The following is a 14,743-nucleotide window of genomic DNA, read 5'->3' as shown; positions in this document are numbered from 1 at the left end:
TCTCAAGAGACGCATATAAAAGAAATTGGCGAATGTGAATATACAACACTTAAAAATAAAATATATTTACGATTTTTAGGTGCCAATAATTTCGTAATTGTAACAAGTTTTTTATTCGAAATCTGATAACACAAACTTTAAATTTTTCAGAAATATGCACGTTTTTACGATCTATTTAGTAAAAATTGTTTTACTTCATTTGTTTTATTACCTTGTATAAATGATAATTTGTAATATGAGTAGAATAATCATTAGCAAAAATTGTAAACTCGGAAAATGTTATCATCTGGATCTTTGAGTGATCTTAAACACTCTGGCTGTCCTTCAACTCAACACATGGACATGAGAAGTTCTCTACAGCCCATTTTCACGAATGGTTTGCATCTTCATACTTGCAAAGTTCAATTGACTCAAGATTTGAAGCCTACTGATCACGCAGAGTGATGACAGTTCGTTGAATGGAAATATGGATGCTGATATTTCGAACAAAATCATCTTCAGCGATGAGGCTCATTTTCATATTGATGGCTTCGTTAATCGACAAAATTGTTGCATTTGGGGTTCAGAAAATCCACGAGTGATTGTGAAGAATCTATCCACAACGTGTTACTGTTTGGTGCGGATTTTGGGGACCATTCTTCTTCGATAATGAAGCTGGTCAGGCAATAACAATTAATAGTGCTCGCTATCGCGACATGACAATCCAATCCAACAAGATGGTGCCACATGCTATACAACCCGAGAAACTATTCCATTATTGCATGAGTAATTTCCTGGTCGTGTAATTTCCCGTTTTGGAGATCCGAATTGGCCGCCCAGATCATGCCATATAAAGCCGTTGGATTTTTTTCTTTGGGACTTTTTGAAGACTAAGGTTATACCAACAAGAACCCACGCTTTGAAGGAGGAAATTGAGAGTTGTATCAACGAAATTAGCCGCATTTATTCAAAGTGGTCATGGAAAATGAACAAAAGAGTGCGTATGTGTCAGGAAAGCTTCAGAGGCCTTATCCGATATGCTATTCCATACATAACTCTCCTAATGTATACTTTATGAACCAATAAAAAATTTACAATTTCTCTATCAAAATTACTTTATTGCGTAAATTTTGAGACACCCTTTGCTAAGTTTAATTGGAATATAAATATTAAAGTTATCTTAAAAACTGAAATTAAAAATTTTTTTTAAAAGCCCGGAACTTTCTAAGGAAGTAAACTTGTACTAAGGTTAAGTAATTTTGATCTAAATCACTTTATTTTCATCCAAGTCACCCTCGAAATAAAGCAGTTTCCTTTCGGAAGACCCTGTATAAGGAACACTGATTTCACAGTTGACTTGCCCGCTGAAACGCAAAATATTAAAAGCATTACAAACAACAGCATTGCAACCGATATCTTTTATTATGCAACGTAATGAAATGACCCACATTCTAAGGTAAGTTGGACACCTTCTACCCAGACGCGATTTTAGACTCTATTTCTGAACTCGGTGGAATTCACTTAATGGGGATTGGCAATTTACGGTACGGTTTTATTTTCGATATTATTGAGACATCATTTCACTGAGCGAGGTTGCCGTATTTTTACCAAATGCCGTCATATTAGAGTGAATCTGAAAGTAAATATGTAGTATTGCACTTTTTGTGGTTAAAATCACGAGAAAGGAACTAATTGGTGAAATAAAGGAATAGAAATTACTAGGCGTATTAGATTTAAAATGGAAGTTACACTTGAATATATTAAACAATGATGTCCTTTGTCTTATGGTATAAGTACAATAATTATTCTTTTATAGTTATATGCAGTTACATCTTATTTCGCAATGAATTTGTACAAACGTTGGAATCATTTTACATAGCAATGTTTTGTGTCTAAACTTTATGTAAATGTATGGTTGTTACAAGAAGTATTTTTCTTATATGTAAACGCATAATACATAGTCGCAACATTTACTACCAATTTCGATATAAAATCTAGGAATATCTATAAAAGATTATATTTTCTCTCAGAAAAATGTGAAGCTTCAAGTTTATTTCGCAACATCGTAAACTAAATTGGTGTAACTACTATTAAAAATAATGAGAGATATAGTTATTTAAGTTTACAACACCATTTAATGACAATATTATCACACATATGTTTTTTTCGTTAGCAGTATTTAAATGGACTGGCTTGGCTATGGATATTTTACTATAGTTTTAGTTACTTTTATTTTCAAAATTGGACCGTTGCCTATGGCAGCAGTACATTATAAATCTTTTTCAATCACATCGTGCTGAACTTCAAATACCATACAAAAAATTGTGAATTAGATGTGACTGTAACTTAGATAATGTTAGTTCGAAATGTTCAAAAAGTTACAATAAAGATAAGATAATTTCATGTGAGCAAAATAGTAGCCTTACTGTCAAATATTTTCAATGTTATTATTCTTTTCTTCGAAATATTTTAATATAACTAGATAAAAAATCGAACCATAGTTTAGCTCGGGAATTTTTCAATAAGGTTCTAAAGCAGAATGACTGCATCCTGTTAACAATACAAAGCGTTACTGGAAATACCAACAAGTTGCAAATCTGGTTCTGGAAATCAAGAGGAAATTTAAGTTCAATAACTTTAAACGTAAGTAATGATTAAACCTTGAATTGCAATGCAAAAGTTGTTTTGGCAAAATTTAAATTATTCATTTACTCGTAATATCGATATATGATATCTGTATACAATCGTTATAGTTTATGACTAGTTCAGACTAGTTTAAATCTAAATTTGTAAATAAAAATTTAAATATATCATTAAATTTTAGCAGATTGTAATATCAGAGACTGGAAGTAAAAATTCAGTGTAGGTTCATTATTCACTAAATATAATAAAGATTGGTTAATGTAATGTGGAAATGTTACAAATGTCAAATTTAGATGTACATATTCTCAAAACAAGTTTAGTTAAATCTGGATTTTTAAATTCAAGTCTTTACTTTGAAGATACACGAAAACGGTGTCTGCCTATATCTTATCAAAATAAAAAAGCTAACTTTACTATGTTTTTGAAACATTTTTGTGAAAAGATTGCACTTATATCATTTTTCCAGACCCTTTACGCGTCTTACTGACAGCCAATTTTTGAGAAATAATTTTGTTTCTAAGAACGAATTTTCACATGGGTTCCCGATATGAAAAAAAAAAAAAGAATATTTGCCCACTTAAACTATAACCACATTTTGCTTAATAAAAAATCACTTGTTAAGCAACAAATTAAGTTTGTTCTATTAGTTTTTATTATTTCAGTTTTTGTAGTTATCACTTTTCCACCTAAATCTAACTAATTAACTAATAATGAGTATCTATAATGGACTATTAGCGTAAAAACTATATTTAAAAATACTCTGTTGAAGTGATATGTTAAAAAATATATTATTTTTAATTTGATTACGTAGTAACTAGGAATAACATACATATTTCTACATATTAGTCATTAGTTTCATTGCATCGTTTTGGCATAAGTACCTTATCAACTTTTATATTAATGTAAACCTAACAAAACAGTGAACTATTGAAGTTTACTTCTCTGGAATATGAAGGAATGCATGGAGGTAAAATTATTTTATCATAGGACGTATGCAATGGTGTGTCAAGCTGAGATGTTCGCTATATCTGTTTGTACACTGGAAGATCTCAGAAGGGGGTATGTGAATTAGTATATTCATTCATGTTCCATGCGGTCTTATATGCGCTTTCCTCCAACAGGGTCATCTTTGGTGTAGTCATAGAATGTGTCAAGACCCTCTCTTGGGGTGGAATGATCGTGTGAAGCTGACCCAGGTTTTGATAATGTCAATGAAAGAGTCGACGTGTTGGCCAGACAACGTTATTTAACAATATCCTTTGATAGTTGGTTCAGAAAGTGATCAAAGGAACATGTTTCAGCAGATTTGATTGTGGAAATAAATCAAAATATCAACATATTAAGTAGAAGCAACATCATTACACAGCATTTTTAACAGGCCATGGACATCTTAACGGGTATTTCAACATCATTGGACTGAGTAGGTACCAACGCCAAGGTTCAGGCTATATGAACATGAAAACGACGAGGTTTCATACACATTTAATGTACACGTACAATTGGGACAGCAATTTTGTAGCCTTAGGGCACCGGGAAGACTTCAGTAGATACTTTCAAGCGTTGAACGAGATTGTTTTATAGTCTACTACTAGCGGCATGCACAATGGATCACAAGACCTCAATGCTGCTGATTACCCTACTATTTTCACAGCAACAACAACAGCAGCCATCACGTATTAGTCTTTGATTTTATAAGCTATGCTATCTACAAGTTTATCAAATGCATCAGTGTCCTTAGTATATGCAGAAAATATTTTTGGAATTGGTGCTCACACTCACCAATACACACACCAACACAATATAAACATTATGTTTGCTTTATTTAGGGTTAAAAATTATATTTAAAGGCGATTATTTCTTACGTCTAGAATAATATACATTTTCAGTTATCAGATGTGTATTTCATCACATATCGTATTTTTACTGTGAATAAATGCATAGGACGTTAACGTTGACAATAAAACCATATCAAAATATGTCTTGATCAAATAAAAAATTTATCTGTCCAGCTTAGTAGTGAATATTTTTGCTCTTACCATGTTTAACACACCTAGCCTACATTTTCTAGCGCCTTTAACTAAAGCTAAGTATTTACTCTTACTTTAACTGGCTTGGTGGATAAAACTGTTACAAAATTACGTTGGACAGATGTTCTCGGATATCAGTTTTCGCAATATTTCGTTGCCGACAAGTCTTGAAAGTTCAAATTTAATTTCTACAGGAATATTGAAATTTGTGGAATAGACAGTTTGTGAAATACGATTTTAAATTGTGGGTCACGGGAAGCTTTATTCGTTATGCAGGATTTTTCATTTTTCTCATTGTTCTTATCATCTAATTTGTTAACACTTTGACAAAAAAAAATAATAAAGGTAAACAAAATGTTACAAAATTAAATTAAACATTATAAACGGTTTTGGTTCAGTATTATAAGTTTTGTTGGAAAAGATCAAGCTCTTCTTGAATTATTCCATAATTTTTTATATTTTTTAGATTATAAATAATTTTGTGAAACAAAACAATATTCAAAATTTTCAGAATTAAATAATATGTCAGTGTTGGTCAAAATCTGTTGTTACAAAAGTGACATTTGTAACACTTAATTTAAAAGATCAATTTCAATTGTCTAATGTTATTTCCGAGTAATAAAATATTTTAAATATAATATAACATAGTAAGTAAAAAAAATGGAGTTCAGATATGTAATAAATATAAGGACAAAATGAATACCAATACAGAAATGTTTATTAAGTATAGTCCACCATCCCCATTTTCGTGCCTGTAGGTAAGGAAAATATTAAACAAATCAATTATTAATTCAGTCACGATTAAAATCCCAGTGGGTAGTTGAGGTTACTAGAGATAATATATGGCAATGGAATAAATAACTGTTGTTTAATACTGCTCTGCCAGTTCTGCCTTGTGTTGCCTTGTTTGTTCTGCAGAAAGTAAAGAAATGTGCGAAACCGAATTTGAAGATATAAAGCTTTCTTCGTCTTGGAAAAAGTAGCATTAAAAGCCGTGGAAACTAGTGCCCAAAAATAAAAATTGAGATAGGAAAAAGTGTATACGTGCTTACAAAAGTGGAAAAATATCAATGGTGTGAAAAGGTACTACTGACACATTCAAAGTAACATTACTCGATGTTCGAAATTCGAAGTTACTGGTAAATAATAATTGTGTAAGTAATAACGCTTCGTAATGTTTTCAGATACAGCAAACTGATTACATCTCTATAGAAATCAACTCGTGGTTACAAATTCAAAAATTTATCTTGGAAACGGATGATGTCATGACATTTTTAAGAGGTGCTTGAGATGACGACTATACGTTTATGAAGGTCAAATTTAAGAGGTTGTTGCAATAATGGGTATGTTTGTGGCGTGCCAGTCCAATAAATTATACAAGTTAGAAACTTTAATGTTGATAATGGAAAATCGGTCATAATTGTCTCACTTATAGACACCAAAATTGGGCAAGGTCGGTCGTTTTGCATTACCGACAAAAAAGTGGAGATAATATTTTGGATACTGTCAGAAAATACGTTGATTTGCGTCCTAAAAACGTGCCTCATCAGAGTGCTTTATCAACTTTATCAACGGCATAAAAAGGGTATTATTCAAACCAAACTTTTTAAATTAAGCGTTAATGGAAGTATTTAGTGATATGCGGTTCATAGCATTGCGTTGTGCATAACCTCTGTAGTGACGACTTTTGAATTGTGCGATTTTTTGGAATAACGATGCAATGTAGAATTTTGCGTGGTACTGGAGAAAACTTTTATGAAAACGTTCCAAAATTTGAAACAAGTTTGCGGATCGTAGACAATGCTGCCACTATTTAAAAGTGGTCGTCAGTTAATTGAAGATGATCTTCGATCAGAAAGGCTTTCGATTTCAACTGATGACTTCCACGATCAGAAAGTCAAAGATCTGGTGCCTGCAAATCGCTGATTGACTGTCAGTAGAGGTTAGCATCTCAGTTGGGTCATGCCGTAAAATTTTGACCGAAAAACTGAACAGGCATCCAGTTGCAGCACTATTTGTTCTTCGTTTGATGATCGAACAACAGAAAGAAAATCGTGTGAACATTTGTCGGCAACTCCTTGAACAATCTAATGAGATGAAACATTCATTCAAAGGGTCATAATGAGATTCGGGTTTACGGCTACAACATTGAGACACAAGTTCAATCTTGACAATGGATTGGCATCTCCACGTCCCAAGAAAGCACATCAGTCTCGATTCAATGTCAAAGTGATGTTCAGTGATGCTCACTGTTTTTTCGACTTTAATGGAATTGTGCATTTTGAATGTTTGCCTCAAGGTGAAACAGTGGACCATGTGTATTATTAAGGCGTTTTACAAGAGTTACGTGAAAAAATCCGCAAAAGGAGATTAGAGTTGTGGCGAGACAACTCATGGTTCTTGTACAATGACAAGGCGTTCGCACATGGAGCTTTGTCAATTCGTTAGTTTTGTGACAAAAGTCAGATTATTATCCTTCTTCATCCACTTTACCATACCTGAGTTCTTGCGATTTTTTCTTATTTCTTAATAGCCATTTCAAATGAACCTATCCAGGACTGCTTCGCGTAGTGTAAACACGTCTGGGAAAAGTGCGTGATAGGGTAGGGGACGACTTTGAAGGAGACAAGGACCAATAATATTATAAAATTAATAATAATCATATAACATATCTTGCATAATATTTTTAAGAAAATTGACGATTTTTTGCAGTTATCGAATTCACAAATGAATAACGTTATTGTTTCCGCCGATCTGTAACCACAATGCTAGCAAATTCTGGTGTTGATTTGATAATAGTTAAGTTTGTAGGGGGGTGAAAGTCATCTTCGATGGCCGGAGTTTATATAGAAGACTCAGTAGCGAGAACGACTGAAATATCCAAGACAATACTTGGTGATGGAATAGAAGATTCTTGTAGCTCTACGTCTATATATTTGTTACAGGAAAAAAGTTCTAAGAATATAAATTTCTGGAAATGTTAATTGTACGATTAAGTTCATATTAATACAAATGGAAATAAAAATTAAAAGTACGTTGTAGGTATACGTATAAATAGCAATAGAAAAAAGTATTTCACCTACCCTTGCTGGAAAACTATTACTGCTGTTAAAACGCTATATAATCTGTTCATTTAGTTGTATAAAGTACATTTCAAAAATTTGCTATAGAAAAAGGTAATGCTTTGTGCTAATAAGCATTGAGTAGCATTAAAATTTAAGATATAATACGCCTTGTAGATTATATCATACCCGTATTAAGAAATTGAACATTTGACTCTTTAAAAAATTTCTGAAGATATAAATTAATAGTGATTTAGATGGAAGTAATTAATATTTGACATGTCTAACTAAGGATAGTTTTTAATTCTAGAAGACATAATTTTTTAGTAATATTAAAGTTTTTAATAATTGTAGATAATTCTTGATAGGCCAACCTAAGAATACTTGAAGAATTAAAACTTACCAACACATGTGCTCTTATTGATTTTAAAATCTAGCAACAAATCTATGTTTATGGATTTATATACTCATTATATTGATAATGATTTATATAGGTGTTAATCAATTAAACAGCTTTACTGTATTTTTACATCTGTAATATTTACTAACCCACAAATTTCATTGACACGTCGATGACGTCGACAAAACGCGGTATTTTTTGGTTTCGTAATTGTGTATATAGGCTGCTTAATCATACAACAGTAAAATATTTGCTAGTGGTACTACTTTATTTGTCAAAACGATGAAGTATGTGGAGATGGAAAGGTTATTCGAGTAAGTACTCTGACACTAACAGTTTTCGGACAGTTCTCTACTAAAGCGACCTTGAATGATAATTATGAAATTCGGTTTTGTAATAATTAACGGAATCGTATCGTATCTCAAGAGAAAACAGAATTTTACTCTTTAATTACTTCACTAACCTAGGCAGTAAGGTTAAATATCATTCTGTTCAAATAAAGCTGAACTAAAGAACCATGTCTGTTTAAATATACATACTTCTTTGCTATTTCAGGTTGTCAAAGAAGGTGGATTGCGAAATACGTTGGCTAAGCATATAGTTATAATAAAATGTGCAATTTCGAAATTTCATCGATGTTAGTACTTTGAGAAATTATATGTTCCTATTATAAATCAATACGTGTAATAATGAAGTTGGCATATTCGCTGAAAATATTGCCTTTTCCAATATTTTGAAATTACACACTGGAGATCATATAAATAAGCTTCTACGAAAACATGTAATTGGTTAAGCTAAAACGATTTAATGTAAATCTCACTTACAATTTGGTATGTATTTATATAGATTTTAAAATGTAGTAGTATAAAGTAGAAAGTAACGGAATTGTAACGAATTGTAGGAAGTTGTACATTATAAACTATAAAGCGGGGTGGATATACCACCCTTTTCCATTGTGACCAATTCTTATCTAATCTCCAAGATCTTAGAGTTTCTCGTCCTCCTAACTAGTCTCTATAGGGCGCTTCATATTGTGTATTTCTTCCGAATCTTTCCGATAATTTAGTTTTCTTAATCCTATACAGTCGCATGTCCTCCTCTTTCTCCTGGTGGAAGGTACTCGGCTGTATCATGACTGCAGTGTCCTGTTATCCTTGTTAATGTACGACTTTGTTACAATAGATCTACCCTCAGCTTATTCAATGGATTTTTTCATTCCATATTCCTGGCTTACTTCTGCCTAGAGGTTGCCTATGTTTGAGCCATATTTTTCACCTTATTGTCTTAACAACGAAGCTATCAATGTTGGAGGAGTGTTCTGGCTGATCTCGCTCTGGCTAACTCATCAGTCAAAGCATCCAAAAACTCCATACTAGAACAGTATTTGATTTGGTACTACTTGATTGCCTTTTTGACGATAGGACACCGAAAGTGTATAGTACGTAAGGTGGACTACAATGGACTTGAACTCATTTTTCTGAATGTTGCAGTTCCGACTCTTGTGTCTATCACGTGACTAGATTAATTGGTTGACTTCTTATCCTTTCTCCTCTTTTCTTTCTGATTTTACTATATCGAAGTTCTTTTGAAGAATTAAGTGGTCATTCAGCATTCCTAAATAGGGATGTGCCATTAATTTATTCTATAGCTTTTGGTATTCCCTACCGAGCCTCCAGTGGGTGTCCTTGTTGTAGTATATAACCTACAGACCTAGCTGCTCCTTGAATGAGGACATTGAGTGGTGGTAGGCCTTTAAAGTAGTGGATGTAGTTCTTATTGCCCCTAACATTTCAGCAAATTACCACTTTACCACCTCTTGGCCTTACCATCTTTATACCACATTATCAGGAGTTCAAGCCCATTTTATATCATGGTTGTCAGTATCTCCAAAAATTATTGTGGGTCCATACAAAATTTTGTTAATCTCGGTATAATTTATTTACACTATGTAAAAACCATCGAAAACGCATACCTACAATTTAGTAAGTAAATTTGATTTTCTATAATAACCAAATTTGACGGTTAAACAATTTTAATCAGGTCTATTCCATTAAATGTTACAGTGTAATGCTTCATAATAAATATATCAAAGTCTGCAATATCTGTTTATACTTTCACTTCTATATATATAATGTTGAATTGGTACACAATTCTTAATTTTTTGTGCCCTACTGTTGGTTATTCTGTTATATAGTACAAGTAGGTTAGTTATCAACAACATTTGGAAACCAAGACGTGATTTCTTAATTAATTAAAATATCAATGTGTTATATATATATATATTGCTTAATGCTCATTTACGGCAAAAATGATAATTACATATAATACAAAGTTGTTGGGAAATTAAATCCTTAAAAAATGAGAACAGCAACTGATTATTAGAATAATAATAGGCATGTTAGGTATTTGAAGTATACCAATAACAATTTTACGATAGATTTCTTATTCTACATTTACCGTAAATTCAAATAAATATGAAATAAAGATACAATTTAAAACGCAAAGTTAGTCCATTCAACGGTTGTTACTTTAATCTAATTTTTGAATATACTTAGTATACGTATTCAAATTTTTCTTAAAGCAACTGACTTCTAAAACTTTTAAATTTTAAATATTCCTTACTATGTCTTAAAAATATTTCTATTTAGATGCATGTTTCGTCGTGGATATTCCAGAACAATATAGGTAATAGAAAATGCAAATCATTCAGATTAGCAACTAATACTCGTTTAATGGTAACGTAAATATTGATTGTTAATTTTAGTTTTTCCGAACTAAATATTTTCCATATTTTTACTATAGATATAAATATACCAGACAATAAGAAAATTCTTGCTTTAAACTGTCTATAAATATTGTCCTCTAAAATGTTAATAAATCTGAGACGCATATTTATAATAATTAGCAGGTAGGTGCTATTTATAATTTATCTAATCATAGAAGAGCGCGAAATAACTTACTGTGTTATTATTTTTGGTCAAGTTGATAATGTGTTCTGCTTCTTCCCAAAGAGTATCCATTTTTGCGATGTTTCCAAAAGCGCGAAACACAGAAACACAATTCACAAAATCCAAAGACGTTAAGGTAATGTAACTGAAATTGTAACCGTATAAATAACAATAATTCACTGTCACTCTACTGGAACAAAGTAAATAATGAAAACAGAAAGTAACTGCGCGAAGTGTGTACAGCAAAATCAGAGGAACTTTTACAAAACTAACAAAAATGTGTTTAGTATAAAACTGTATGAAATATAGCTCCCCACTCGCTCTCTGTTTAAAAAATTATATCTAGTTTTAAGTCGCTGTACTTTGGTTGAGACAGTGGGGGTAGATCCATTGGGCTTGATGGTACAGCGTGTAACTTAAAGGTTAATATATTAAGAATAAAAAGTATAGAATCGCTTCAGAGGTGGTGGTGCTAACTGGAGTGTTGGGAAATGCTTGGGTAATGCTTGCGATATGGAAGTCGGACTTCTGCTCAGCGAATTTTGATAGTTCCTTGATTTGATGAATTAGTATCCGCTTTGAGTAACAACGAAAGTTTTAAATGGTTGCTTATTACAAATTTATCGAAATGGAAGCACAATTAGGAAGCGACATTATTTAACCAGAAATAATTCTTAATGAATAGTGTAATCTAATAATCTTTTGTCAAATTAAATCATTGTTTTGAGCCAATTTTTGAAGGTACATATCTAATGTTAATATTTGTATATCACTCACTATTGTATATTTTTCATTTAGGTTTAAATCAATCCTTTAAAAGTAGTTAGGTAGATTAAAAATCTGAATTTATAATTAAAGAAAATGAAACACGTAAAAAATATCCCAATACTTATGGTTGTATTTAACTTTGGAAAGTGATTATTGCTAAGGCGGTAAATTCCATTAAAGTACTTATATATTTTAATTTTTTTTTAGTCGTAAATTACTTATAACTCTTGTACTTCAATATGTCAGCTAGATGTAGATTTTTTCTTTTAGAATATTATGACTAGAACATATATATATACAGGGTGTCTGTAAATAGGTGCGAAATATTTTAGGGGTGGTTGCCTAAGTTATTTTGTGAAAAAAAGTTCATATAAACGTAGATCGAAATATGCTTCGTTTCCGAGATCAGAGTATTTACATTTTAATTTTTTATTTATTTTTATTAAATAGTTCAAAGAGTTTTAAAGATGTTGACTCGAAATTTGATGGTTGTATTTTATTTAGAAATATTGGCAGCAACCTACTAGATAATGTATCAATAGAAATTAAACATACACAACTTAAATATGTTTTTTTTTTCAAAAACGGTGCATCCTACGAAAAAAATGAAGATACCAATTTCATTCAGAATTGATGGCGGATTTTAAAAAAAGTATCAAACCGGGAAAAAGAAATATTCAGATTACCCCAAAAAACGCCCATTTATCCCTCTAAAGCGTTTTTCAAATTTTCTTTACAACTCTGAAATAATTAATAAAAATAAATAAAAAATTTAAATTTAAACACTGTATCTCGGAAACGAAGCATATTTCGACCTACGTTTATATGAACTTTTTTTCACAAAATAACTTCGGCAACCACCCCCTAAAATATTTCGCACTTGTTTACAAACACCCTGTATAATTTCATTTGATAGAAATATAATTTTTATAACTAATTTGAAAGAGCTTAATACTTACCTTTATTAAAGTAAATTACAAATTTATTATTTTCGTTGATTTACAATACATTTTAATTATTCTTAACTTAACTTACCTGTAAAAAACAACTTATACCAGAATTATTAATGAAGGTTACTGGCATACTCGTCAGACAAATGTAAAATTATGGTATATTTCTTATACTTCCGGTAATATTTAATAAAAAAAACCTTTAATATTGTTGAAAAATTTAATAATGCCATATTTTTGCATAGTCACTTATTTAGAAGGTTTAAATGAATAAAAAACACTGAAATACTGAAAACTACGCATTAAAAGGAATATATTTCAACATGCTTTGGAATGTTGAGAAATCTGATACATCATGATTTTTTATAAACTAATTTAAAGTAAAAATTTATTAATCTGGTCAGTTTTAAATGTTCTATTTTTTGTTAAATTCAAAAAGTTAAATTCATATTGAATACGTCTCCAATATTTATTTTATAATTTATTCCAGCAAAAAAGTGTAATGCCGTAATTTGTTGACGCAAAACATAATTAAAAACTGTTATGGTTTGTTTATTATAGTTTTAATTTGTTTTATACAATACATAATAAACAAATGCTTTTATATGGACTACATCAGAGTACTAACCAGTTTTAGAGAAAACATCGATATGGTGGTAAAGGTTTTGTTTTAATTAATACGTAAGAGAAAAACAAGAAATCATTATTGTGGTAGTATTTTAGTAGTATACTCACTTAAATTAATTCTAAAAATTGTCCGAAATTCTTATTAAATGGCATTTTGACACCTTTTGGTATCAAAATAAACATAGGTACTCTATCCAAATTATGCTATTAAAAACATTTAATTCCTATTCTTATTGGCCACAGATTAATACGAAATGCAGCCACTACACATTAATTAATATATTTTAAGGATTGTTCTCTCAAGTGGTCTCTATCCTAAAAATGAGATTAAATGGATATTTAAATATTAATGGGTATTAAATATAAAACAGAAATTTTGAAGTGATAATGTCAAAAACATGAAAATCTAATTAGAATGTGAATTATGAGTTCATGTATCCAGATAAATTTTACCATTCCATTTAATAATTTTAATAAAGTTAAACGTTTTTTATTATTAATTCTTATATACTTGTATCAGGTTCATTATTTTAAAGATATTAAGCCAAAAGTTTTCATGAGCCGAAACAAAGTATTTTGTTTAAAATTTTGTGCACAAAACCTCTAAAACAACAAGATACATCTAAGTTCTATAAAACATGTTGTCTACTGCACCTATATAACTTCAATTATGAGTGAAATAAAATTTTCGGAGCGGTATAGATGAGGTAGCAAACCATTTTTCGATACTAAATATTTTGGAAAGTCAAACCATCGAATCCTCTAAAGGATTTCCGAAAATTAGTGATTTCCGAGATATTTTTTTTAAACCAAAGATATTTTTTCTAAATTAATTTTATGTTATATATATTTAGGTATTTTGAAATTTCTTTGTAATAACAGTAATAACTCAAGACTTGTAGCAATTTTTTAGTTTTTATGAAGTAGTAAAACTTACTAAAAGTAGAGGTGTTAATAACAAAGAATATGTTATTAAAATTAATTGAGTCAGTAATTTTTAAATTATTAAATGTGACATAAACATATATCAAAATGTTATCTATTTTTAAGTAACTTTATATACTTATTTATATGATACATTAAATACACACTTTACTATCAGCGTTTGACTTTCACGTAGTTTTGGTAACTTACTATAAATCTAATAGACACAAATGTCTTCTTAAAATTTTCCATTTGCGTTATGTATCATAACTGAAGAACCTGTTAACCTATTGCAACTTATCCGGTTTCATTAAATAAACAATTAATAATAATTAGAAAAAAATCATTTTATGTTTTGTTCTCTAACTACAATAGATTTGTAATTTAAAGAAGTTACTTTAAGGAAAATGTTCTG

At 30.5% G+C, this 14,743-nt stretch overlaps 1 protein-coding gene across 1 annotated transcript in view; it reads right to left on the bottom strand.

Moving 5' to 3' along the window:
• The window catches only part of LOC108907999 (elongation of very long chain fatty acids protein AAEL008004), a 65,531-nt gene extending 54,174 nt beyond the window's left edge, over window positions 1-11,357 (bottom strand). The window contains exon 1 of the mRNA XM_018711889.2: window positions 11,072-11,357. Coding sequence (XP_018567405.1) covers window positions 11,072-11,131 — 60 coding nt within the window. The 5' untranslated portion in view covers window positions 11,132-11,357. The remainder of the gene's footprint in view (window positions 1-11,071) is intronic.
• Window positions 11,358-14,743: the final 3,386 nt, after the last annotated feature.

This window comes from Anoplophora glabripennis, unplaced genomic scaffold, assembly GCF_000390285.2.
Source record: "Anoplophora glabripennis isolate ALB-LARVAE unplaced genomic scaffold, Agla_2.0 scaffold243, whole genome shotgun sequence".
In the NCBI taxonomy this organism is placed as follows: Eukaryota; Metazoa; Arthropoda; class Insecta; order Coleoptera; family Cerambycidae; genus Anoplophora; species Anoplophora glabripennis.
Note: the sequence above shows the minus strand (reverse complement) of the source record. Positions and strands in the feature narration are given on the sequence as shown.